Genomic DNA, 27,927 nt, shown 5'->3' with positions numbered 1-27,927 from the left:
TCCAAACTTTGCTTCCAGTGCCTGTGGGGTACATGGGCCCCTGGGAAAGGACTGGGGCCCAGCAAGTCTGAGTGAAGAAACCTACTTGGGTGGTGGCGGACCCCGAGCCCTGCTCCTACAGCTCAGCCTTGAGACCCCTCCTCTCAGCCTCCTTCTTTCTCTCTGCAGCATGGGGAGGGTCACCTTTTCCCTTTTTCCTCCCCCTTCCCCCTTCACTACCTTTCCTATGCAGAGAGGGACATCTGGGGGAGAACCAGATGTGGCTGGGACAAAGCCGTCTTTACCTGCCAGTCGGAGAGGCTAGACGAGCATGATGACCAAGGCTGGGTTTGGAGGCTGGATTTCTAATACCAAGTCCTCCAGAGCTCTCCAGAGCATTTAGGGGGAAAGGGGCGGGCTTTCTGTGGGCTGTTGCGCACAGGAGCAGAGTGGATGGGGGCAGCAAGGGAAGGCATCCATTCATGCAATATATATTTTTCCAGCACCTGTTAGTTCCAGGCATTGTTTTAGACACTCTAAATACTGCAGCTCACAAGACAGACACAGCCCCTGCCCTTTTGAAGCTTACGTTCTACTGAGGGAGATATACTATACACATGTAATAGACAAAGAAAATAATTTCAAAGGGCAATAAATGCTATGAGTGCAACAAAACAGGATGATGTAGAGCGTACCCAGGGTTGAGGCTCAACTTTAGTTAAAGTGAGTGGTCAGGGGAGGCGTCTCTGAGCTGAGCCCCAAAAGATGAGCCAGAGGAAGCCATGGGAATATCTGGGGCAGAGTGTTCCAGCAGCGAGAACATCAAGTGCAAAGCCCCCTGAGGTGGGATTTTCAAAGAGATTATAGGTAGTGTGGGTTATTCACAGGCTGAGCACTGTCCAATGGGTCAGGAGATGGATTTAGACTTGTATCTGCCTAAATGTCACGAGTGTTTTGGAGCTATAAGCCCATTTTCTGTAAAATTCCTGCCCTAAGCCCTTGGAAGAGTTGATTAAATAAAGTAATAAAGGTGAATGAATAAGATGGCAAACCCCCTTCCTTCTATTCGGTTCCTCTTTTTTCTGTATTTTCTGGGGCAGTGAGGGTAGGAAAAGGAGGATTTTCCTGGGGTCCTATGGGCTGGGGCTGGGCACAAGGCATGCTGAGTCTTCAGCTACAGGGCTGGGCAGTGGAGTGGAGGCAGGCCAGGGACTAGGGCATCAGCCCAGCTACAGAGATTCTGCCAAGGGCATCTGGGCAAAGCCGGTGTCAAATTGGTCAGGGGGCTCAGGCAGAACCGGAGGCAGGAAGAGGGGAGAGGGTGGGGGAGGAATGTCTATCCGTGGGTCAAGGTGAATAGTCAGGAGTGTGAGCTGCAGGTCAGAGGCCCTGCATAGGGCTCCCATCGTCTCCTCCGTTCACAGTGCACGCGCAGCCTCAGCCACCCAAGCTGCTGGCAGGTCAGGGGGTGGTGCAGGACTGGACAGAGAAACTGAGATAGAATCCTGGCTCTGCTGGTTCGGACAACACAGGGAGAGGGGGTGGGTAGGCAAAGCCTGAAACTTTGGGATCCTAAGGATGCACATGGCTTAGAGGAGCTCAGGCTGACAGCAGCAAGATGAATTCTAGGCCTCACTTGCCGTAAGTTCTGCTGTGTTGGAACCGGTGGGGGTGCGACCTCATAGGCTCCATAAAGAGACTGGACAGGGCCGACCCCGAGCAAGAGGGCAGCTGTACCCTTTTTCTGTTATCTAGACCATCATGTCCAGCTTGTAGCTCTCCCAGACAGCTTCCTGGGGAAGGAGTGAATCAGCTAATATTTGATTTTTGAAATCTTTATCTTTGCCCAAGGCATCACTTTGTGTCAACCACTGAGACACTGGCCTTTGTCAAACACACCTGGATCCCTGGGTGCCCAGATGTGGACAGTCTTGAGAAAGAACTACTTATCTTTTCCCCAGCTGAGTACCTCTGGTCTTAGATGGTTGTCTGGAGAGATTAAGTGACCTCCCCAAGGTTACACTGTAAACCGATGGAGGAAATAATAAAAATGAAAGTACAAATAATGATAGCTACCTTTATTATTTACCGTGTGCCAGGTACAGTGCTAAGGGATTTATATGCTTTACCTTGTAACCATCACATCATTAGACCCTTTTTGATGGCTCTAATATTATCCCCACTTCACAGATGAGAAAACAGGTTAAGAGAGGAGAATCACCTGCCCAAGTATGCATATCTAGTAAGTGAGTGGAAAGCGGTTTGAGTCCAGATAGTCCGATGTAAGAGACCACACCGTTAACCGCTTTGATCCAGGGGGTTGCCTAGGTCTCACGAAAGGAAAACCAGTGGATTTGGCTGGGCAGGGCCCTGGGGAGAGGGAGAGAAAACACTCTGACTCCTTCCTCGGCAGCCCTTTTCCTTCCCCCATTTTCCATTCTTTTTCTGGAAGGTAATTGCTTGGGGCAGTGACAACCTCCTGGCGAATTACACAGCTGGTTTCCCAGTGAGATTTGTAACAACAACCCCGCCAGCCTGGCAGCCCCCAGCAAGTTCCGGTTTAAGAAACTAATTGCTGGATTGTGTAGTTGGTGCTAAATTGGGTAATTTCTTGGTGACGGCATCTGTGCCACTTCTTCCATTCCCAGATAGATTTGAGCTGCATCAGAGAAGAATTTGTCACACACAGCACCCTCCCAGACTCCTTCACTCCCCACTTCCCAGCCAATCCACAGGCAATTGCAAAAGTGGCTGCTTCCCTTGGCCCAGAGGTTCACCATCTGGGCAGCCCTCTATGTCCTGGAGTAGTAGGTAGATGACTTAATGCAGTAAAAAAGGGGAAAATAACACCAGCACCCAGAGCTGTCACAAGGCTTCTGGGAGCATCCTTTGTTCTGTACTTATCTGACCTTGGACTTGGTGTAAACTCAGTGCTCACTGCACGGAGGAAAAGGTTAAACCACATTCTAGTTAGCTCTGGAGGCTGTGATATGTGTGAGATGTTTTTATTTGTTTGCTTTTTTGTTTTTGCTTAAAAAAGAAACCAGATTCACTTTCATGACTGTGTTCATTTCAGAATGGCGTTTAATAAGTTTGACTTCACTGGGCTGGCAGTGCAGATAGGAGAAAAGCAAAGGCTTCGGAGTCAGGCAACACTGGATTTGACTTCTGGCTTTGACACCAGCTCAGTGTGACCTTGGGCAGGTCACTTAGCCTCTCCAAGCCTCAGTTTCTTCTTCTGTAAGCTGGAAGGAGCTAATATTATCTATACTTTGGAATATCATAGGTGAAAGGATCTTGTTCTTTGTAGGATCACATTCACTCAGCAAACACCTGCCATATGCTAAGTATCGTTCTAGGGACTGGGGAGAATGCAGTGAATAAGATGGATAAAATCCCTGCACTTACGTGGAGCTTCCATTCTAGTGGGAGAGACACACAGTCTTGGAATCACATAAATTTAAAATGGTAATGATTTAAGAGCCAGGTACATGGTGCCTTGAGAGCAAACAGCAGGGGCATCTGACCTAGTCGGGGAGGCCAGAGAAAGCTTCCTGGAGGAAGAACCAACTGGGCCGAGATCTGAAGGGTGTGTAGGAGTTAGCAAGGCAGAGGTGGCTGGGAAAAGCTGTCCCAACAGGGGGAATAGGCCCCGTGATGCGAGGGATCATGGGACTGACAAAAGACTGGCCTGGCTGCGGCAGAGAAGGCAAGGGGAGCATGTTGTGAGAGGATGTTGGAGAAGTAGGAAGGGCCAGACCCCACGGGCCTTGTTGGACTGGTTAAGGCATTTTATCCTAAGAACATCAATGAACCAGTGAAGAGTTTTAAGCAGAGAAGTGACATGATCAGATTTGCATTTCCAAATGATCATCTGGGTTGGAGCAGGGGGAGAACGGAAACAGCGAGACCAGTTAGGAGACTGTTGCAGACAAACAGGCAGGAGACGATGTTCTGAGGGACAGTTGGATTCATTAGCGGTGCTTTCTGCTGCAAATACCACAGAAAATCTGGCCAACAGTGGTTTAAATGAGAAGTTCATTCCTCATCACGTTTAGGCCTGAAGAAAGGCAACTGCTTGTTTGGCTCTGTGGCTCAATGATGCCAGGCAGGACTAACATCTCTGCAGTTCTCTAGGCCTTTCCCTCATGGTGGCCATGCAGCTGCCCTAGCTCCGGCCATCATGATTGTATTCAAGCCAAAAGGAAGTGGAGAAAGGGTGGCACTAACAAGCTTCACCCCTTTGGTCACAAAGGCAAACTCTTTCCCAGAAACCTTCATCATATTTTTATGTATATGTCTTTAGCCAAAACTGAATCATGTGGCCTCTGTTTACAAGGGATGCTGGGAAAGGGAAAAGGAGGTTGGGAATGAGTTTTAGTGAGTCACCAATGATTTGGTGGATATGGAAATAAGTGGGCACATCTATTCTTTAGGGAGCAAAATCCATAGAAATTTGGCGATGGATGGGATTATTAGTCCCCTCCTCACCTGTTTTTCCTCCCCATTGATTGTGTGTAGTTGTGAGGTGGGAGAAGGGGGGTGGAGAAATGGGATTGGGAAGCATAACATATAGGAGGAAGCCAGTCATTAACTAAACCTTTTCTTTAGGAAATCCGTAAATCAGATATCCTTTGCCTCCAGTAATTTGGATTTTCTTATTTTGCTTATTATTTGGATACTAGGGATTTTGTAAATCCAAAAGAAAGCCTTCACTTGAGAGATTATATCCATTGTGTAATCTTTTGGAGTTTATAAAAGTGGTTTCATATGGATTTTATTATTCAGTATTCATCGAGGTCCTGGGAGATATGTGAGCAGGTATCATTGGGCTTAGGGTAGGGTGCCTGTCTGGTGTCATGTCCCTTCTGGTCTCAGAGCCTCTGCTTTTCCACTAGACAGCGCTGCCCTAAGGGAGTCGGGGGTGGTCGGGGGTGGGGTGCCTGGAGATCAGCAATGATGGGGGCCCATCTCCTCTGAGACTAGAGCTGGGAGAACATGGATTGATTGACATCAAAGAGACTCAAGTTTGAGAAGATCTTGGTGAAAGCTCAGTGGCTTGGCAGCAAGCAGTACCTGTGTGAAGCAGGGGATAGAAGGTCACCTGGGAATGTCCACTGCTGGGAAGTCCAGTGAGGTTCCAGCTTGATGTGACCACAAACAAAGCAAATAGGATGGTCTGGGCTTCTGCCAAAGTGGTATTTTGTGCTGTGAGCCTCAGACACAGGTCCTCCCTGGGACAGGAAGAGGAGCATGCCATGGATGATAGGCCAGGTCATCAAAGCTTCTTTCCAAGGTGGGGAGATGCTTCTACGTGCTTTTCCAACAACTGCTGGAGAGGCCATCTTGGTCTAAAGTACCCTCTTTCCCGAGAGAAGGGCAATGAAGGAGAAGAATTGTCACCTAGAGCCAGGCAGTTGCTATCTGTGAGGTCATCCCATTCTCTTTCCAGACAAGATAACCAATAGCTTCTTCTGTTCAGGCCAGGGTTGGCCCGGGGGTGGGCACATCTCACCTGCTCCTCTATGGAAGATTCCCAGGAGACTCCACGATTTTCTTCATTGTCTCATATCCTTTAGGGTCAGGAAGTTCTTCCTGATGTCCGACTGTGTCTCTTCCACTACTATTAATCATGCTTGCAAAGCTAGCGCTTCTTCCTGACATCCCTGTGTCTCATAATGGCGTCATTAGTCTTCTAGTCACGGCTGCTGCAAACTTCAGAGTCGTCTTTCTTTCTGGCTCTCTCTCTCCTCTTCCCACTGTTTGCCAAACCCCAACTTTCTGCTGGATCTCTCCCAGCCCACCCCTCAGAATTCCCTTCTGCCTTGTGCTTGCTCTTTCCTCTTCCCCACCACCTTCGTCTGTGGAACACACAGCCATCTTGTACTTTGTCTCAAACACCATCTTCTCTGGGAAGTCCTCCTTGATTTCCCGCTATCGAATCTGATCTCATCCAGCACAGTCATTTATTCACCTACTTAGTGAACATTTATTAAGGACCAGCTTTGGGCAAAGCTCTGAGTTAGGTGCTGGAGATTCAGAGGTGAACAGGACTTGGTCCCTATCCTGCAGGAGATCACATTCTAGTTGGGTCAACAGAAACTAAAACAGACCATTTCAATGCCGTGTGATAGCTGCTTTCAAGGGGACATCCAGGGTGTTATAAAAGCCCAGTAGAGAGGCATTACCCAGAATAAGAGTACAGAAAGTCTTCAAGGGAAGGTGGGGCTTAGTATGAGTAAGTGTTAGCCAGGGGGAGGGCTTGGGGGTGGATGAAAGGAGATTCTAGGTGGAGGGAACAGCTTGTGCAAAAATACAGCAGCCTGAAATAACTCTGTCACGTGAGAAGTTGTTCCCCTATTAGACTACAAACCCCTTGAGGACAGGGACCACACTTAAATCACCTCTATACACTTCTCACTCAGAGTCTTGCTTATGGTAGCTGCTCAACAAATATTTGTGGAATGGAATCATATTTGAGGGCAATGAAAATGCAGTGGCTCAGCACCATGGACAGATCACACAGATACCTGCAGTTGGAGGTAGTCCAACCTGTAAGCTCATTTGCATGCATTTGCATAATGAAGCCAACTTCATTTCCCTGGGGGTCCAGAGGCTCTGCATCATGGGGGATCCAGTCAGTCCTGGTTTAGGGGGTTGAGAAGGGAAACTGTCAAGGCCAGAGACCCTGAGACCTCTGAGGACTCTGAGAGAATCTCTTTCCCCCTTTCCTTACCATCCTTTTCTTTTCTGTCAGGAGCCAGTGGTCCTGAGCCTTCTGAAGTTAGGATTCTGCCGGCGGTGGGGATCCCGACATCAAGGATGGGACACCCCGGATGGTGAGTGATGGGAGAGTCTAAGAGATGGGGATTAGACTCAGGTTCTCAAATCAGAATAACTTGGGTTTGAATCTTGATTCAAAGTGACTCATCCACTTACCGGCTTTGTGACCTCACCATTTGGAGCTCAATTTTCTCATGGGTAAGTGTGGATAATATCTACCTTACAGGATTTCAGTGAGATTAGAGAATATTAGGTATGCATGGTATCTGGTACAGAGCAAGTGCTCGGGAAATAGTAGGAGACGAGCTGTGAGCAGGATCTGGAAGAAGGCTGAAGCAGGGTGGGTGTGGGGAGGTGGCGGTGGGGAGAAAGGGAGGATGAGTCTTGGAGGTGCTGCTGTCTGGAGTCTTTGAGGCTGTCATCCCCTCCTAGTCAGCAGATGGCCCAGGAGCCTGGTCTGGGATGAGCGAGGGCGCCGTCTGCCAGCTCCTCTGTCCCTGTCCCTCCTGCTGTCACCCCCTCCTGCCGTAGCTCCTGTCCTGGCAGCTCCTGGAGTCCTGATTGGAGGCAGCTCTTGCTGAGAGCTGACCTCTCTGTCCTGTAGTCTTGGCAAGCCTGGGATGGGGGCCAGGGGCACTGGTTTCAGATCTTTTTCTCCAACACTTTCCTGCCTTGCCAGCCCACTGCTCCTGGGAGGAGGAACTTCTGGGTTCCAGTCCCAGTTCAGGATTCAGATACTACCTTGTATTGCCACTGTTGTTCCTCGTTGTGGCTTTTCTTCCCTCCATGGCTACCCCCCCGCCAGTGGAATGTGAGTGGTGGGTGTGTGTGTACTGGGGGGTAAAAGGCAAAAGGGGAGAGTCCACTGGGGAAAATCTGGAACCCCAAAGGGGAAGGAGGAGAAGTCATCTCAGGTTTTTCTTCCTATCTCAGTCCTGAGGGGAGGGAGAATGAGCCTGCAGCCAGATGGAAGGAACCAGGTGTGGAAGGAAGGGGAGGGATTTTTTCTGCGGAATGGTGCTGGATATGTATGTAGATTTGAGTCCAGTGTTCTCTTTGGTCACTGAGGCCGGGAGCTGTGACCCCGAGGCCTGGCTCCTGGAGCTGTGGGTTGTGGGGTAGGGTTGGGCAGAGGTGTGGCTCTGGATCTGCTTGCCTAGAGCCAGCTCGTGAAAATCTAGTTCACCTAATGACAGGTTTCTTTGAATATTTTGTATGTCTGCTTGGGTATCTTTTTGTTTTTGATAATCTAAGGATATTTAAAAACCCAGTCAGCTGAGGGCATTTCCTCTTGCGAGTAAGTGTTTATCAATTTTGCAGCATTTGATGAATGATGGGATCATTTGGTGCCCTTGTGAGTGTCTTTGTCTATTACGACTGTTTTAAGGACTTTTTTTAGCCCATTTGTGGAAAGATAGTACAATTACTCACAATAAATTGATATGCATTACCTAAAGCAATACGAGAATGGCTAATGAAAGATGGTTTTAGGTGAAGTGGTTTGTTGTTCAATTCGAATCTCTTTTCTCCCTGTTTTTCCAGGAGGTTCCTGGGGCCTGGCCCCCAACACTATGAAGAGCCTTTGCTGAGGCCATGAGGGGTTACCATGGCGACCGAGGCAGCCATCCCCGCCCAGCCCGCTTTGCTGACCAACAGCATATGGACGTGGGCCCAGCTGCCAGGGCCCCGTACCTGCTGGGCTCCAGGGAGGCCTTCTCCACTGAGCCCCGCTTCTGTGCCCCGAGAGCTGGCCTGGGACAGCTTTCTCCCGAAGGGCCTCTGAGCCTGAGTGAAGGGCCGTCGGTAGGCCCTGAGGGAGGACCAGGGGGGGCCGGGGTTGGGGGGGGTTCCAGCACCTTCCCCAGGATGTACCCCGGCCAGGGCCCGTTTGACACCTGTGAAGACTGTGTGGGCCACCCACAGGGCAAGGGTGCCCCCCGCCTGCCTCCTACACTCCTGGATCAGTTTGAAAAGCAGTTGCCAGTTCAGCAAGATGGCTTCCACACGCTACCATACCAGCGAGGTCCAGCAGGGGCTGGGCCCGGGCCAGGGCCGGGGTCTGGCACTGCCCCAGAGCCCCGCAGCGAGAGCCCGAGCCGCATCCGGCACCTGGTTCACTCTGTTCAGAAGCTCTTTGCCAAGTCCCACTCTCTGGAGGCGCCCGGGAAGCGGGACTATAACGGGCCCAAGGCTGAGGGAAGAGGCGGCTCTGGAGGAGACAGCTACCCTGGCCCAGGCTCTGGAGGCCCCCACACCTCCCACCACCACCATCACCACCACCATCACCACCACCAGTCCCGGCACGGCAAGAGGAGCAAGAGCAAGGACCGCAAGGGGGACGGGCGGCACCAGGCCAAGTCCACAGGCTGGTGGAGCTCCGATGACAACTTGGACAGTGACAGCGGCTTCCTGGCGGGTGGGAGGCCCCCTGGGGAGGCTGGTGGTCCCTTCTGCCTGGAGGCTCCGGATGGGTCCTACCGGGACTTGAGCTTCAAGGGGCGCTCAGGCGGGTCAGAAGGCCGCTGCCTTGCCTGCACTGGCATGTCCATGTCACTGGATGGACAATCGGTCAAGCGAAGTGCCTGGCATACCATGATGGTCGGCCAGGGCCGGGATGGATACCCAGGGGCCGGGCCAAGCAAGGGGCTCCTGGGTCCAGAGGCCAAGGCCAAAGCCAGGACTTATCACTATCTGCAGGTGAGGCTTTGGTGGGGGTGGGAAACAGGGTCCTCAGTCCTCACCAGTCTTGTCACCCAGGGAGCAATGTAAAGGGATGGATGGGAGCCATCTGTCCCTGTGATGGAGGGCTTGGATGCAGGGAGGCTCTGTCTTGCCTCGCTTTGTCACCCTGAGCTCCTTTGGGGGGCCTCAGTTTCCCTGTTGTGCAATGAGGGGGCCTTTCTATTCTGATGATGTAGGTCAGTGTCAGGAAGGCTTCCCTTTGACCTACTGTTTTGGACAAGCTGTGTTTCTCTCTGTCTTACGAGGCTGGAGGCAGCATGAAGTTGAGGGTGGGCAGTAGACGGGATAGTGCGGTGCTCCCTGGCTGTAGCTGCCCTCAAGATTGGAGGGCAGCAGTTGAAAAGCAGTTCTCCTGCCCCAAGGCCTTCTCCAGACTTCTTTTCTGCTCAAATCTGGGTGGTACAGATGTTGCTTGAATACGAAAGTCAGCTGCTTCCAGAATGTGCCTCTGCTAGGGTTTGTGGTTCTGGGAGACCTGTGGTGGGGTGAGCCCATGAAGCTGTGGAGGAGTCCTGGGGGCCTGGCCGGTGGGTTTTCCTAGGCTGGGGGGCACACTGCAGGCTGAGCCTTGGTATAACTCCAGGCAAGGCCTCCTGGGAGGGATGGTGCAGGTGACAGCTGGCATGCTGTTCTTGTCCTGTCTTACCACCTCTGTAGTCTCTGCAGGTGAAGCTAGGAGCTTTAACCCCTAATTACGAAGCCTCCCTCCCACCCTTTTCCAGCCTATGCTGTGTTCTTGAGCTCTGCTGTAGTTTTGGGAGGAAAAATAAGTTTGAGTTCTGGAGGTCCAGCAGATTTTGGATTATCCCCCAAACCCACATTCCATATAGTTAACACACATTCATTCATTCAATGGGCATTTCCTGGGGTACAAAGATGAAGACACAGATGCTGCTTGTCAGGAGCTCACAGCTTAGAGGGTAGAAAAGGGAGTGGGTAGAATAGAGTGTGATGAGGCTGTGATAGGAGAGAGCCCTGGGCACTATGGGGACACAGAGGAGGAACCTCACCCCTCTGGGGTGATGGTGGCCAGGGGTGGCTTGGAAGGAACACCTTCTGGGAGGAGTGTCCTCTGAGCTCAAACTCAGTGGAGGAGTTGGAGTTAGCTGAGTGCTGATTAAAGGTGTCAGGAAGAGACTACAGCATGTCCAAAGATAAGGAAAATTGAGATGGCGTGTGTCTTTGGGGTGTCATTGGCCTTGTTGGGTAAGTTATGCACAAGTTAGGGCTCTCTTGGGGAACCCACAAAAGCCCAAGGGAGCGCACAGGGCCACAGTGGAAACAGGAGAGACTTCTGGGATTCAGGACTTGTGGGTTGGCCTTGGATTGCCCCCTCCCTGGGTAGGGAGGTGCTCTCAGCTGAGAATTGAAGGGTCCAGGGAGGAACACCCACCTCTTCCCCCGCGACTGAGCCCTTGCCATCCCTAAAGATGTGCCACCATTCTACTGCTCCTTGTTGCTTCTCCAGGGCTGCCCTGACCTCCCTGGGGGCTTCCTTTTTAACATGCATCTCACAGTGCTCTGCAAAGGAGCGAGGAGCTCTGCGGTGGCTACAGAGTGGGAGCCTACAGCGTGGCAGAACGTGCCCTGGCTGTCCCATCTGCTGGCCGGCCTCGCTCCACCTGCCTGCTGCTCTCTCTGTGGCATATGGGCAAGGGGAATGATCCCTCAGGGTCTGGGGCTCCAGGGCATCTTAGGACTGAGAAATCTGAGCCCATGTGGGGAGAACCAAAGGGCTGCAGGGACCCTCCAGATAGCCTCCTGCTCCCCTGGCACCAGAGCAGCAGAGACTGGCCCCATCCAACTGTGTGTCTTTGTTGGGACTCTCAATCCCATGTTGAGGCCCTGTTTCTCTCCTTTACCCTCTTCCAGAATCCCTCTTTCCACTCTGAGCCCTTGTTCCCTTATGGAGCCTCGCCGTTCTGGGTTCCGATCTTCCCATTGAGCCCCAGGCCCTTGCTGAGCCCTGTTCCTCCCTGTGGGTTCCTTCTCGGGGCCCCATCCCGTCCCTGGGTCCCCGTTCTCACACTGATCTCTGTCTCCTCGCCTAGCCCCACCCTCAGAGTGTCCCCTCCTCCCCTGAACCCTATGCTGTCCCCAAGGCTTGGCCCCCTTGGAGCTCCCCTCCCTACCCCATTTAACCCATTCTTCCCCACGAGTGTTTTAAATCCTCCCCACCTCCCCCCACACACTCCCCCATGCCTTTGCCTACACCTCATTCTTCACAGTGTGGCCGATACCAGGGGTCCCCCAGCTCCCTGTCTCTGCCCCTCTAGACTCATCTGGGTCCCAGCCACCCTCTTCCTCTTCCCTGGCTCAGAGGAAAAGCCGTGGCCACCCATCCCAGGCTGATCCCCCACCCAGGGCTTGAGCCCATCTCCTCGGGACCCCTCCATCCCTGGACTGTCCCCCTCCTCCCCATGCTTAAAGACTATCTTTACTGGCTCTTTCCCGCATCCTGAAAACATGCCCGAAGTCGCTTTCATCCTAAAAAGTCTTTCCTCCACCCTGTCCCCCTTCCACATGTCCCGTCTTCCCTGCACATCCAAGCTCTTCTTCACTTCCCTTCAGTCCTCACTGTGCTCTGACTTCCACACCCCTGTCACTGAAGTGCCCTGGCAGTGGTCACCAATGGTCTTTTGAGAGCTGTCCTCAAAAGGTACCTTTCAATGCTTACAATAGTAGTTAACATTCATTGAGCACTTCCTATGTCCTGCTCCTTTGTCTTGCTCACTACCCCTCTGGTGTAAGCATAATTATCATTGCCAACTCACAGTCAAGGAAACTGACGCTTAGCGGTTAATGGGTTTTGCTCCAGTTCACCTAGCTCGCAAGAGATGGGGCCAGAATTTGCACATGGATCTTCTAACTCCTGAGCCTGAGTTACTAACCTCTGAACGCACTGTGGCATTTGACATAATCGACTCCTTTTATTCTTGAAATGTCTCCTGTTTCTATGACATGGCATTTTCCTGACTTCCCTCCTACCCTCTGCCCACTCCTTCTCAGGTGACTCCACAGGCTCCTCTTCCTTTCTTTGCAGTCCCTTTTTAAATGTCAGCGGATCTCTCAGCTCTGTTTCTTCTTTCCCCTGGGCTGCCTCATTCACTCCTATGGGTCCAGCTGCACCCCATGACTCCCACACGTCTGCTTCCGGCCCCGAATCCCCGCTGAACCACAGAACCAAACATCCAGCCACCTGCTCCACAGTCCAATGCCAAACTCAAGGTGCTCAACCCTGAACCCATCGCCTTTCCCCAGGCCTGTTTCTCTGGGGCCCTGGGGCTCAGTGAGCGGCAGCACCACCCCCCAGGTCCTCAGCCAGCAGCCTGGCAGGCATCCTCCCGCCCCCTCATCCCCCACGTCTAATCAGGCTCACTGATGCTCCTCAACACCTCTCATTTCCATCTCCTCTTCCCCCTCATTGTCATCGTCTTAATTTAGGCCTCATCATCTCTTGCCTGGATAACAGCATCAGCCTCCTAATTGGTCTTCCTCCCACCACTTGAGCCCCTGCCCTGCTCTGGCCCTCCACAGTGCAGCCTCTGTTTGGACTGCTGGAGTGCTCGCTCTGAAACTCAGATCCGATGTCACTCCCCTGCATCAAACCTCTGCAGCTCCTCACGGGGGAGGGGGGCAGTCGTGTTAACAGGATGACTGAGAAGGAGGGTAAAAGGTGACTGAGGTCAGAGGATGCCTTATGGCTGGGGGTGGGAGCAACACAGGTCACTTTGGCCCTGATCTTCAACCTCTTGGTGCCTGGCATGTCACTCCCTAAGACTCTCTAGGTGGCCCTCAATCTAGTGGCAAAGGGGCCATGGAGGATGATGAGGCATCTCTTTGTGAGAGAGGGGGATGGCCTGAGACCCCCACCTTCTGCTCCACCCTTGCATGCTCCTGAGTGAGGCCTGCTCAACCTAGGCGGAACGCCCCCCACTGACAGTGGGGAAGAGAGTCCTGGCCTCTAGATTTGCTAGGGACGTGTCTCAGAGACAGAGGCCGCTGTCCCTGCAGGTGCCGCAAGATGACTGGGGGGGTTACCCCACTGGTGGCAAGGATGGGGAGATCCCCTGCCGCCGGATGCGGAGCGGCAGCTACATCAAAGCCATGGGGGATGAGGAGAGCGGAGACTCCGACGGCAGCCCCAAGACATCTCCCAAAGCAGTCGCCCGCCGCTTCACCACCCGCCGCTCCTCCAGCGTGGACCAGGCCAGGATCAAGTAAGGACTGGGAGGGCTGGGGTGGAGGGTGGTTCTGGGAGCTGATCCTGGGCTCTTGCAGATGTGTATAGATTGCGTCCCTGCTGGGTGGCCCTGCTTAGGGTTCAACTGGGGTGTCTCTCTGCCCCATATAAAGGGGAGGTCCCTGGCAATGGTCCCTGTCCGAGTGCCTCTTGGGGGGAGTCTCATTTCCCAGAGTCTCCTGGGGAAATCTCTGTTTGGGGGTTCTGGGGAATAGAACCTGCTCAGGGGCCCCATTGTTGTCATCCCCCTCCACCCCGCACTGCCTAGCAGTCCCCTTTTCTCACTCTGGAATTTTGAACTTTTCCAGCTGCTGTGTCCCACCCCGGATCCACCCCCGGAGCTCCATCCCTGGCTACACCCGTTCCCTCACCACTGGACAGGTAGGGAGAGGCCGGTAGACCTGGAGGAAGGGGCAGGAGGGGGATTCAGTCCCATGCTCAGCTTAGGCCTTAAAACCAGAGGCTCTGCCTATGGACAGAGCTCAGGTGTGGCTCTGGGGGAACTGGGAAACCTGCTTGGGACCCCTGGAGCTGACTCAGACTGGGGACCTCAGAGAATCACACCCTGGAAACCCACCAAGTGTCTTCAAAGTGCTGAGCTCTTAAGGACAACACCAGTTCTCTGAGGCTCCCCAGCCCTTTCCAGGCCTGAGTGTTCCCCCACCCCCACCCCACGTGGAAGGTAGGATTGATTCGTGCAGACAGGGCACGGGCCACGCTGCGGTCTCAGAGCCGATCTGGGCCCGAGTTCTGCCCCCACCCCCTCTATCCCGCAGGACCACCAGCAAGATACCCCGTGTCCCATCTGTGAAATGGCAGTAGTAGCAATAGTTATTTTACAAGGGTTTGCGAGAGTTCAGTGAGAAAATGTATGCACACACAAAATACTTGGTCCAAAATTGATATTTTATAAATGTGAGTTCCATACTTAACTGTAGACTTTCCCCTTAATTAAACGGAGGCAGTGCAGTTTAATAATTAAACTCATGAGATGGGTTTGAATTCCTCCTCAGCTCCTTACCAGCCGGGTGACCTGGGGCGAGTTACTTGACTTTTTTGAGCCCCACTTTCCCTATTTAAAAATAGGCATCCTAATAGTGTTCTTGGCACATGGCCAGCACTCAGTAAAGGTTAGCTATTTTTACTGTTTGCTGGGGGGAAAGAGCAACGCAAAAGACTGTCCACACCGGCTCCCATTGTTCGCTGCTGCGGTCTCTGGGTGTTCCTTTGTTGCATTGCCTGGACCAGGCAATTGGGTTGGCACGGCTCTTTTCATACCAGATCAGCCTGCGTTGCTAACCCCACTAGTTAATGCTCAGTCCTCATTTTACTTGGGCCATCAGCAACATCTAACACAGCTGATGGTTCTCTCCTTCCTGAAACACTACTCAGCTGGCTTTGGGGACACCACCCCCTCTAGACTCTCCTAGATTCTTCTCCTATGCTGCTTATTCCCAGTGTGTCTCGGGTGCCTCTACAACTCCCCAGGATTGAAACACTGGAGTTGTCCAGGGGCTCAGGCCCCAGACTTCTCTCTCCACCTACTTCTTAGGCGATCTCATCCTGGCTCATGGCTTTGAGTATTTCTCAGAGCCTGGTGACTCCCAAAGGCATGTCTCCAGCCCAAACCCTCCCATAAAATGCCAGGCATGTGTATGTAGGTGTGTACTGAAATCTCACTTGGATGCCCAGTACACATCTTGAACTCAAGATGTACAAAACTTAACTGCTGATTACCCACTCCCCCTCCCACCGACCATTGCTGCACTGCCGACTGTCTTCTCCATTTCCGATAAGGGCAACTTTATCCTTCCAGGAGCTCTGGTCTAAAGGCCTGAAGTTAGTCTTCAGTCAGTCCTTTCTCTCTCGCTTACAAGCTTACAAACCACAGCCGGTCCTTCAACAAATCCTATTAGTCCCACCTTCAAAATACATCCAGGATGCAACCACTCCTCACCACCCCCACTGCCACCAGTCCAGTCCGGTCACCGTGTCCTTTTGCTTGGACTGTGGCGCTGCCTTCTAGTTGGTCTCCTGTATTTGCCCTTGCCCTACTTCATCCTCTCACTACAGCCAGAGTGGTCGTTAAAATACATAATCGCATTTGCTCACTCTTCTGCTCAAAACCCTCACCTTGCTCAGAGCAAATGTCAAGGTCTTGACTATGAGTTACAAGGCCCTTGACTGTGAGTGACCTGACCAGAGCTACCTCTGAGTTCCTCTCCTAACACTGTCCCCCTCCCTCCCACTCCAGCGGCACCAGGCCCCCTGCTGCTCCTGACCCCACAGGTGTGCTCCAGCCTTAGGGCCTGTGCGTTTGCCATTACCTCTGCGGGGACGTCTTCCCAGGCATGTCCATGGATCACGTCCTCACTTCTTTCAGGTCTTTTTCTGAATGTTCTAAAATTTTAATTTAACCCTCCCTCCCAACATTTCCTTTTGCTCTTCTCTGTGCTGTTGTCATCTTCCTCCTTCTCCTCCTCCTCCTCCCTATAGCACTTTTCACTATCCAACTTCACATGTACTTGACATATTTAGCCTGGAGGTGTGGCTTATTATCCCTGCTTTACAGAAGAGGAAATAGGTTTAAAGTACCAGAGATGTCACCCTATTATTATCTCTAATAGTGCTTTTTTTCTCCTAAGTCTATTTTTTGTTTAGTATTTGCCTAGAACATCTTTTTCCGTCTTTTACTTTAAAGCTTTTTGTCTCCTGTGTTCCGGTATGTTTTATGTCAATAGTTTACAGCTAGATTTTGCCTTGTATCCATTCTGATAATTGCTAGAGAGTTTAGTACATTTATATTTATTGTGATTACGGATATGCTTGGATTTATTTCTGTCATCTTATTTGTGCCTTCTCTTTATCCTGCCTTTTGGGTAATACTCTTTTGCTGCCTTCTTTTGGTTTGATTGAGTTTTACTTATTCTTCTCCTTGCCAGATCCCACACTGGTTTGGCAGTTATATATTCTATTTTATTTTTTGTGGTTATCCTTATAGTTTTAATGTGCATATTTAAAGTCTGAAGCTGACAATTTTTTCTACCTTATCCTAAACAATGAAAAGACCTTAGGACACTTTAATTTTGATGACCTCTTCCCTTCTTCTTTCCTTTTTTTAGAAATAAAAATTTATTTTCTCACAATTCTGGAGGCTAGAAATCTGATATCGAGCTGTCAGTAGGGGTGGTTTGTCCCATTCAGTGAACTGTATTTCAGATTTTTCATTTTTGCCTGAAGAACAAAACATTTTAAATTTGGCAAAGTTAATTCATCAATTTTTCTCTTCTTGATTGTGCTTTTGGTGTAGAATTTAAGAAAATGTTGCCTAATCCAAGATCATAAAAAATTAGTCTAATGTCTTTCTTAAGAATTTTGTAGCTTTAACACCTACATTTTGGTGTATGATTCAGTTTGAGTATTTTTGTTTTATTCGTGTGTAATTTGAGTTAGGGGTCCAACTTAATCCTTTTGCATGTGGATATCCAATTTTCCCAGCATCATTTGTTGGAAAGACTTTTCTTTTCTCATTAGAATTTCTTGAACCCTTTATCAAAATCAGCTTATCATAAATGCATGTGTTTATTACTGAACCTTCAAATCTATTCCATTAGTCTGCGTGAATTTGCCCTTCTGCTATTACCTTATGCTTTGATTACTGTAAATTTGTAGTGATGATTGACTTCAGTAAGTTTAAATCATAGGATTTTGTTACTCCTTAAAAGATTGCTTTGTGATTTGTGTTTCCTTTGCATATACATATGGATTTGGGGGAAGCTTGTTGATATATATAAAAAATATATTTGTGAATTTGAGAGATCGCACTGAATCTGTAGATCAATTTATGAGGTATCATATTCTTTTTTTTTTTTTCTTGAGATAGAGTCTTACTCTGTTGCCCTGGGTAGAGTGCAGTGGTGTCATCGTAGCTCACTGCAACCTCAAACTCCTGGGCTCAAGGGATCCTTCTACCTCAGCCTCCTGAGTAGCTGGGACTACTGTCACACACCACCACACCTGGCTAATTTTTCTATTTTTAGTAGAGTCGGGGTCTCATTCTTGCTCAGGCTGATCTTAAACTCCTGAGCTCAAGCAATCTTCCCGCCTCGACCTCCCAGAGTGTTAGGATTACAGGTGTGAACCACTGCGCCCAGCCTATCATAGCTTACTGCAGCCTCGAACTTCTGTGCTCAAGCAATCCTCCTGTCTCAGTCTTCCCAGTAGTGGAACTATGGGTGCAGGCCACCATGCCCTGCTAATTTTTTAATTGTTTGTAGAGGTGGGGGTCTCATTACTATGTTGCCCAGTCCGTTGTGCGCTTAACAATATTAAGTATTACTAACTTGAACATTGGATGTCTTTCCACTTATTTAGTTCTTCTTTGATTTCTTTCAGCATTTCTTTTACTTTTTATTTTTATTGTAATTTGACAAATTGTAGTTATGTATATTTATGGGGTACAAAGTGATGTTAGGATTTATAAATAAAATGTGAAGTAATTAAATCAAGCTAATTAACATATCCATCACCACAAATACTTAAGTGCTCTTAGGGTACTTTAAATTTGATGGTCTTTTCCCCTCTTATATGTACTTGTTGCCTAGTATTTTAATTTCACCTTTAAACCTCTCAAATTCGTCTTTATTATTGCTGTTATTTTTATGTTATTAGTACTTGATTATATGTGCTCACATCTTTACTTTTTTTCCTCCTCACTATACCTGTCTTGGATCTTATTTCTTCCTCCTAAAGTATATTCTTTAGTAAGTTTTTAGTGACTGTTTCTAAGTAGCAAACTCTGTCTTTAATAAAAAATATATTTTACCTTCACTGTTTGATATTGTTTAGCTTATTGTGGGGATTCTAGGTCAAGATTCATTTTCTTTCAGTGTTTTGAAGATATTCTTTTGTTTTCTATTGTTGCTATTAAGAAGCCTGCTGTCAACCTGGTTGTCTTTGTAGGTAATTTTCGTTTCTCTCTGGTTGCTGTTAAGATCTTGTTTTGATTTCAGTATTCTGCAGTTTCACTGTGATATTTTTGAGTGTGTTCTCCCTAAATCTCAGGATTCATATCTTTCATCAATTCTGGAAAATTCTCTCATGGTTGCTATTAGCATGGTGCATCTTTTTTCCCTTCTTTTCCCTTCAACCTATTTGTATTTTGAATCTAAGGTAAGAAATACTATTAGTATTTCTTATAAGATAGGTCTTCTGGCAATAAATTCCTCAGTCTATATTTATCTGGAAATGTCTTTATTTTTACTTCATTTTTGAAGGATAGTTTGCTGGATATAGAATTCCTGGTTGACAGTTTTTTTTTTTTCTTTCGGCAGTTTGAATATACTATTCCACTGCCTTCTGGTGTTATGCTGTTCTGATGAAAAGCCAGTTATTTATGCAGTTGTGGTACTAATACCTGTAATCCCATGTACTGGGATTAGGCTGAGGTGGGAGGATTGCTTGAGGCTAGGAGTTTGAAACCAGCTTGGGCAACATAGCAAGACCCTGTCTCTAAAAATAATTTTAAAAATTAGCCAGATGTGGTAATGTGTACAGCTACTCAGGAGGCTGAGGCAGGAGGATCACTTAAGCCCAGGTGTTTGAAGCTGCAGTGAGCTAAGTTGTGCCACTGCACTCCAGCCTCAGCAACAGAGCAAGACTCTGTCTCAAAAAAAAAAAAAAAAAGACAGACAGAAAGAAAAAGATTTTCTTTGTCTTCAGCTGTCAACATTTTGATTGTAATGTGTCTAAATATGGATCATTTAGTGTTTAACCTACTTTAGGTTCATTGAGCTTCTTTGATCTATAGATTAATATTTTTTAAAAAAATCAAATTTGGAAAGTTTTTGGCTATTATTTCTTTAAACATTTTTTTCTTCCCCTATCTCTCTCTTACTTTTTTTTCTCCTTCTTCTGGAACTTCCATTACACATGTCGGTATGCATGAAGTTGTCCCATAGGTCTCTGAGCCTCTCTGTTCATTTCTATTCAATCTTTTTTTTCTCCATTCTTCACATTGGGTAATTTATACTGATCTATCTTCAAGTTTACTGATCATTTCTTATGTTAAGCCCCCCAGTAAACTTTTTGTTTTAGTTATTGTACTTTTCAGCTCCAGAATTTCCATTTGTTCCTTTAAAAAAAAAAAACAACAACTCTATGTCTTTGTTGGGATTTGTATTCACGACGTCATTGTTGTCATCCTTTCCTTTAAATCTTTAAATATGGTTTCCTTTAGTTCTTTGAATATATTTCTAATAGCTGCTTTGTAGTCTTTGATAAATCCAACATTTAAGGATATTAACATTTTCTTATTTATTTGCACGTCTCATAATTTTTTGTTGACTACTGAACATTTTAGGTAATATATTACAGCAACTCTGGATTCTTGCTTTTCCCTCTTGAAGATTGTTATTGCTTTATTTATTTGTTTGCTAATTCCTGGAATAAATCTGTGAAATCTGTCTTCCCTGCAAAATGCAGCATCTGATGAATTCACTCAGGTTTTTTCCTTTTTCTTTTCCAGCTTTGCTTCCTAGGGGTTACTCCTGTATGTGCATAGCTTAGTGTTTAGCCAAAGATTTGTCAGAGATTGTGCTCAAAAACCTCAGGCCAGTAAGGCTTCCTTTCTTTGTCTGCTGTTCTATGTATGGGCTGGGGAGGGCAAATTTCAGGTTGTTTTCAAGACTGGCCTGGCTTTTACTCTTCACCAGGCTCTTTTGTGTTTCTTCTGTGCATGAATACAGATTCTGAGGCAAGAGAGGCTCAGAGCCTCTCTGGTCTCTACTGTGCATTCACCCAACCTCTAGTTAACCTAAGCTATGTGGAGAGCGTATCAAACCCCTTATGCCTGTTTCATTCCCCTAGAATTCCTGTCCAGTCTCTGGCTCGTCTGCCAGTCTATTGCTTGCTCTGAACAGTGCCAAAACCTCAGCCTAGTAGTGCTGCTGGCCCTCTCTGTTCTTGATACTGTAATTGACAATGCTCCAAATTCAGTGGAGCCCTCTGGCAGTGGCAGTAAAGCAACTAATTTTCACAGCCTGCACCACCGTTATTGAACTATTGCAACTGATAGAGCTGGGGGCTTGGGGAATGGGAGCAGCCTCAGGCAAGGATACCACAGGGTCATGCTATTCTTACAAAAAGGTCAGTAATTTTTATGAATAAATGTTTTCGTTGTTGTTGTCTTATGCATTTGATTGATTTTTAGAGTGATGAAATGGTTGTTTTTGACAGTTTTGTCCAGCTTTGTAGTTGGTTTGGGCTATAGGATTTGACATCTTTCTCACTTTGTCATGTCTGAAGTCAAAAGTCTGGAAAATTCTCAACCACTATAATTATCTCTTTAAATATTGCCTTTTCCACATTCCATCTAGTCTCTCCTTCTGGAACTTCTATTAGTTGTATGTGGGACCTTCTTATTCTTTCCTGTGTTTCTTAACTTCTTTATAGCTTCTGTCTCTTCCTCTCTATGCTGCCTTCTGGGTAAGTTCTTCAGGTGTATCTTCCAGTTCATCAATTTTCTCTTCAGCTGTGTCTCATCCACTATTAACTCATGGATTGTGTTTTTAATTTCACTGACTTTTTTTTCATTTCTAGAAATCTGATTTGATTTCTTTTCAAATCTTTCTAGTCTTTTTTTCTAAGCTTTTATTCTCTTATGTTTTCAGTTTTACCTTTACAGTCTTAGAAATTTTTTCCTGTCTGCTGAATTTGCAAAGAAATAAAAAAGTAAAGTCTTAGAACTTTTAAACATAGTTTAAAAGCTATTTTGTTTTAGTTGAGGCAACATTAACTGCTGTAACAGAGAAACTTTGAATCTTCAATGGCTTAACTCAATAAAATTCAGTCCTCGTTTATGTCACAGTTTGAATTCGTTATCTGTTGCTGTGTAATAAGTTATCCTCAATTGTAGGGTCTTAAAACAACAAATGTTTATTAGCTCACGGTTTCTGTGCATCCAGAATCTGAGTGCAGCTTGGCTGGGTGCCACCTGGGTCAGGTGTCTCACAAAGCTGCACTCAAGGGTGGGCCAGGGCTTCAGCCTTCTCGAAGTTTGACTGGGGGAAGATCTGCTGCCATGCTCACTCACGTGGCTGTCGGCAGGTCTCAGATCCTCGCTGGCTAGTAGCCAGTGAGACTCACCACAGGCTACTCACAACATAGCAGCTCGCCTCTCTCAGAGCAAAGGCTCTGAGAGAGAGAGACAGAAAGAAGGCATCTAAGATGGAAACCACAGTCTGTTTGTACCCTAATCTCAGAAGTGAGATCGCTTGTATCTGCCATATTCTGCTTATTAGAAGTGGGCCGGTAAGTCCAGCCTGCACTCATGAGGAAGGCATTACACAGGGTGTGAGTGGCAGGAGGTGGAGGTCATTAGGGGTTGGGTTAGAGGTTGTCTACCACATAGCTCACTCATCCTCCTTTACATGTGGGAAGCCTGCACAGCCTCGGTTAGGAGTGGGTCCCCCAGGAAATATTTTGCAATTGCTTCTGTTAGAACATCTCTGGTCTGGTACTATTTTATGTTAACTTTTAATTTGGGGGGTTTGGCCCTTGTGGGTTCATGCAGATCCACAGTCCTGTGTCTGTGTGAGCACCAGCTTGTGGCACAAATTCTCAGGGGAGTTGCCTCCTTTCCCATCCCCCAGTCCCTGTACCACAGATCAGCTTCCTGTCATCAGCCCATGGTGATGATTGATTTTTCTTTCTAGTCTACATTTTCTTCAAAGGTTTCCTCTTCCCTTGCTTCGTGCAGGTTCTCATTTCCAATTCCACGCTTCATGTGGGCCCAAAGCCTTCCTCCTGTGCCCGAGTGGGTGTTAAAACCTAAGCCTTTTGCTTACTGAGACCAGCAATCCCTGTCCGCACCTCCTGCCTCCTGGGCTGTTTGCAGCATTGGCTCACACAGTTAATATTCTGATTTTCCAGTCTCCTCTTTGCTTTTGTTCCCTGGGGACTTATCTTGCTTTCTTGTGAGCTCAGCTATGCATATAAAACGACGTTTGTTATATTTTATCCAGTGTTTTGAAATGGGAGAGTTTTCCAAAGGTTATCTAAACTAAATAACACATGCAAAGTATGTGGGATGTGGCCTGGCCCCAGCTGGACCCACTAACTCTAGAATGGACAGTATTCAATTAGACACAAAGTATTTTTCTCTAAATATTCCATGAGCTTGGAAATGGCTGCTGATGCTGCGTCTGATTTGGAGAAAGGCTAAGAATCTCATCCCGAGAGGATTCTTTGACTTTGACTCTCCTGCAAGTGGGGGTTGGGGGAAGCAGGGTGGAAGTCAGTGCAGGGATAATGGGAATATTCACAGTATGATGTTAAAATTTTATACTTGTAATATAGTAAAGATCAATTTGGGTGTAATATTCATCAGAGAGTCTGTATGACTCTCTGTGTTTCCTTTGGGTCCTGGTCCCTTCTTTGAACCCCAGAAGATCCTCTTGGCCTGTTGAGCTGGAAGGTGTTTGGCCCCAGGGAGTTGCTCACCCTCCCTCTATCTGCCTTGGATAGAGTTGATTGTGGGTATAGCCTATGGGTGGGATTTCAAGAGCTTCAGACCCCTGGGAAAGAGAGGCCTCTCATTCTTAGTGGCATTGTCACTGTGATTTAAGGACCTATTGCCACTAATAGTAGTAGCTAATGTTTATTGAGCATCAACTATATGCAGTGCAGATAGTATGCCTATTGCTTTACACACAGAAGAGGGCTGCAGATAAGGAAATATATTACAGAGCGAGATTCCTTCCAGCCCTGGTATCCAGACTTGAGACCAGAATGCTCTCTGCTGGGGTTAGATCAGCTCTCCTGTGCTCCAGGAAGGACTCTCTGGGCTGGATTTATTCTAGTTGGGGAGTGTCTTGAACCTAACCCAGAAATAGCAGGAGTTAGTTCAGTTCCTGAGTTTCAGGAAATACCCTAGCAACTGTTGTCCTTGGTGCCCCAGAGTCCAGAAATAGAAAGACTGAGAGGTAGACTCCAAGGAGTCATGGTGAGCGCCACAGCTGCCACGCAAGTGTGGCTCGTGCCAGTCAAAGTTAAATTCTACAGGATCTTGGATTGATTTTTCCATGCCCTGTGATTTCTATACATTTGCAGTGAAGTTCCTTCAGAAAAAGCTGCAGAAAGAAGACCAGACAGTTTTTCTTCTTAATTACCGGGCCCACATTGGAACTACTGAATCTAAATTTCCAGCAAATTTGGCTCTGAGCTTCCAAGCAGCCAAAGCAAAAAAAAAATGAAATGTGATTAAGTTTCAAACCTCAGTGTCTATAAGATAAATCCAAAGCAACTTGGATTGATTTTTCCATGCCCTGTGATTTCTATACATTTGCAGTGAAGTTCCTTCAGAAAAAGCTGCAGAAAGAAGACCCGACAGTTTTTCTTCTTAATTACTGGGCCCACATTGGAACTACTGAATCTAAATTTCCAGCAAATTTGGCTCTGAGCTTCTAAGCAGCCAAAGCAAAAAAAAAAAAAAAAAAAAAAGAAAGAAAGAAAAAAGGCATATAGTTAGAGAGCCCTGGGTTCAGATTCTGGGGATGGGGCCTGAGTTAATGTGGGTTTACTAAGCTCCCCAGGAGATTCTGATGCTCAATCAGCCTTACATGTGAGCCAGGAAACACGGCATTTAATTTCAGCTTTACCTTGGACAATTCATGTGTCTTAGTTTGCTCATTAGTAGAATGGAATGGAAATTTCTGCTCTCTTTGAGGTAGAATCTAGTGAAATCATGTTTTGGAGGCTGAGTTATGGAAATATGGAGCTGCATTTTACATGTGGATCAAGCCACTCCTTTGACCCTCTGCTGACTGCACATAAATATGGTGCCATGAGTCTTTCCAGGGAGATGTTACAAGATGCAGCTGTAGGATATTTGCTGTTACGTTCACTGTGGGTTGCTATAGAGGACCTTGTCCGTGACTTTATCCAGTGGCCTCTACATAACCATCCACAGGGGACTTTCTCTTAGGCTTAGTGACAGGAATAGTTGTGGTTCTCATGGAAACCTGCCCCGCGCTTACCAGGAAGGCCCTGAGACCTTCACACGCCACTAACTGAGGGTTTACTGTGTGCCAGTTGCCGCACCAAGTGCCTCACATGTTTTTCTTTGAGTCCTCCAGTAGCCCTGTGAAGATGGTGCCCCTATCACTTTCATTTGACAGGTCAGCAAACTGAGGCCCCAAAACTTTAACTTCCCCCGGCCACACTGCTAGGAAGTGGCAGAGCCAGCACTTGAATCCAGGTGGGTCTCGCTGCATAGCCCACGCAGGCAACGCTCAGGCCATGCTCCTCGATGCTTCGGCTACTTGGAAGCTCAGTGTCAGATATGTACGCATCCTAGGCAATGTTCGGGACTTTGTCCCCCGTGTTTTGGGTGTAGAGCTTACCTCTGGCACCACTTTTTCCTACCTTTATTTTTTCTCTGTGCCAGTTTTCTCATGTAAGTTGAGTATTTAGTCTTAGTGTGGTGGTGTGCAGCATGGGTCCATGAACAAAATTTTTGTTTGCTTTTTTCTTTAATTGTTTTAACACTATGGATTCTGCACCACCACAAAAACAAAAACAAGAACCTTATCCAGCAATGGCCGAGCTTTCCTCAGAGGATGAGGACAAGGAAGGAACCTGCCAGTCAAGTCAGAACCGTAGTTTGTGGGCAGGTGGAGGAAGGCTTGGAACATTTGTAGGTTAATAACTTTTGCTCCTTCACATACCCATTGATTTCTGTCCTGCCACCTGGTATATATCTCTGTAGGCTGCTTTCTATCAGTTTTGTAATGTAGTGGATTATAAATAATAAACTAAAAGGTGTCCTCTCCTGCAGTCCCCACCCCCATACTGGACAGGAGGGTGGACGTCAGGTCCCTGGTCCTTTCTGTCAGGGCCAGGAGAGAGAAACGTGAGGGGCAGGGACTAGGTAGAGAGGAAATGTGGTGGTCTGGAGCCTGGGGTACAGGTGGACACCAGGGAGAGGCATAGTGGGGTGGAGGTGGGGGTGTTTAGAGCCTGGGAAGCAACACAGGGCATAGATGCCCCCATCTTACCTTGCAGAGTGAGGGATTCTTTTAGTCCAAAAATGCAGGAGAAAGTCACTCAGAGGCACAGCCGCTACAGATCTAGATGGATTCCTAAGGCAAAGCGCCTCAGCGACCCCCGCCCCATCCCAGCACCTCCTAACTGTCCTCCCCACCCCCTACCCCCAGCTCAGCGACGAGTTGAACCAGCAGCTGGAGGCCGTGTGCGGGTCCGTGTTTGGGGAGCTTGAGTCCCAGGCCGTGGACGCCCTGGACCTGCCTGGCTGTTTCCGCATGCGGAGCCACAGCTACCTCCGGGCCATCCAGGCCGGCTGCTCTCAAGACGACGACTGCCTGCCCCTTCTTGCTGCCCCTGCCTCTGTCTCAGGGAGGCCCGGCTCCTGTGAGTACGCCCGCTGCCCGTGGCCGGGCCCTAGGTTGGAGGGCGCGCGTGGGGTCGGGATCTGGCCCCGCCTCGGCTGTGCTGTGTGGCGCTGGGCAGATCGCTCACCTGCCCGGGCCGGACGACGGGGAGAACAATCCTTGGCCCTCTGTGTAGCACACGTGGGGTACGCGTGGCTGCCGGGTCCTGTGGGGCCGCGAGGCCGCACGCGTTGCTCACCCGCCGGTCTCTGCGTTCGCCCGCTGCAGCCTTCAACTTCAGAAAGGCCCCGCCCCCCATCCCGCCGGGAAGCCAGGCCCCGCCCCGCATCTCCATCACCGCCCAGAGCAGCACCGACTCCGCCCACGAGAGCTTCACGGCTGCCGAGGGCCCCGCCCGGCGCTGCAGCTCCGCCGACGGGCTGGACGGCCCCGCCATGGGCGCGCGCACCCTGGAGCTGGCGCCGGTGCCGCCCCGGGCCGGCCCCAAGCCCCCCACACTCATCATCAAGACCATCCCTGGCAGGGAGGAGCTGCGGAGCCTGGCGCGGCAGCGGAAGTGGCGGCCGTCCATTGGGGTGCAGGTAGGCAAGGGGAGGCGCCGACGAAGGCCCATGCCCAGGCCGGTGGGGGATGGGTTGAGGGGATGGAAGGGGCCTTCTGGATACGTAGACCTTTTTTCTTGGCGTGCTTTGAGCTGCAAGTAGACCCCGCGCCTGGTCATCGACAGGGCTGCTCCGGCCAGCCCCAGCCCTCTCTCCCGTCTCTCGTCTTGGTGCCGTGGCTCTTACTGGCCAGTGGAGAGCAGTGCCCAGGGGTTGCCACCTTGAGGCCTCTGACCTACAGGGTCTCGCATCTTGTTCAGGCAGATTGTCAGGATCTGCCAGCTGGCGTGGGACACAGCCATTGCTGCCCATTCTCCCTGGGAAGGGCTTTCGTCCCTTGGCTGGTCCCAGTCACTGACCCCTCCTCCCTGCCTCCAGGTGGAGACTATCTCAGACTCGGACACCGAGAACAGGAGCCGAAGAGAGTTCCACTCCATAGGCGTGCAGGTGGAAGAGGACAAGAGGTAGGTCACAGTGGGGACATCTCAGGCTTCCTTGGGGTATGGGAAGAGAGGGCTGCATAATGTCCTCACTGGCCCAGTCTCCCTGTGCACCCTCTCTTCCTGGAGGTGAGACCAGGACTTTTCATTGGGGAGGAGTCAGAGCAGCCACAGAGGGTGTCTGCAGAGATGTCACCAGAGTAGTCATCAGATCTAACATGAATTCTCCTTGTACCCATGCCCATCCCAGGTGCTTAGAGGCAGACAGGGGCTATACAGTGGTTAAGGGGAAGGAGAGGTAGGGAAAGGTAATAAGTAGGTGCTGAGCAAGGCTCCAACAATTGTCCTTTCTAGGGGATAACAGGATTCTTCCAATCCCTCATTATATCCTGTGATGTACAAGCATGTGAGCTCAAAAAGAAATAAACAGGAAGATTGCCTCTCAGGGGCCCCTGGCAGATACAACACTCCTCCTCACTTGGCTCACACAAGCATTTAACCAGTGGGGGGGGGTACCTGTTATATGCCTGAGTCTGTGGTGTACCTGATATAGTAGAATTACCAGTGCCTAATTCTGGCATTAGGTGGCCTCAGAAACATTGCTTCCTTAATTTCCAACTGAAGAATTAGTATTGCGAGCTCTGGAGGGAATAGTGGAGAGTGTCCTCTCATTGTTGGGTGCCTGTGGGGAGACACTTTCTCTAATTACCATGCGGCAGTGCCACAGT

The 27,927-nt window shown here is 48.9% G+C and overlaps 1 protein-coding gene across 2 annotated transcripts in view; it reads left to right on the top strand.

Moving 5' to 3' along the window:
* The window catches only part of DLGAP3 (discs, large (Drosophila) homolog-associated protein 3), a 58,319-nt gene that overhangs the window by 14,245 nt on the left and 16,147 nt on the right, over positions 1 to 27,927 (top strand). For both annotated transcript variants that reach the window (XM_012642251.1, XM_012642252.1), the window contains 7 exons: positions 6,737 to 6,818; positions 8,305 to 9,459; positions 13,519 to 13,724; positions 14,056 to 14,128; positions 25,963 to 26,176; positions 26,425 to 26,738; positions 27,138 to 27,223. In XM_012642251.1, coding sequence (XP_012497705.1) covers positions 8,356 to 9,459; positions 13,519 to 13,724; positions 14,056 to 14,128; positions 25,963 to 26,176; positions 26,425 to 26,738; positions 27,138 to 27,223 — 1,997 coding nt within the window. In that variant the 5' untranslated portion in view covers positions 6,737 to 6,818; positions 8,305 to 8,355. The remainder of the gene's footprint in view (positions 1 to 6,736; positions 6,819 to 8,304; positions 9,460 to 13,518; positions 13,725 to 14,055; positions 14,129 to 25,962; positions 26,177 to 26,424; positions 26,739 to 27,137; positions 27,224 to 27,927) is intronic.

This window comes from Propithecus coquereli, unplaced genomic scaffold, assembly GCF_000956105.1.
Source record: "Propithecus coquereli isolate 6110/MARCELLA unplaced genomic scaffold, Pcoq_1.0 Scaffold178, whole genome shotgun sequence".
NCBI classification, from domain to species: domain Eukaryota; kingdom Metazoa; phylum Chordata; class Mammalia; order Primates; family Indriidae; genus Propithecus; species Propithecus coquereli.
Note: the sequence above shows the minus strand (reverse complement) of the source record. Positions and strands in the feature narration are given on the sequence as shown.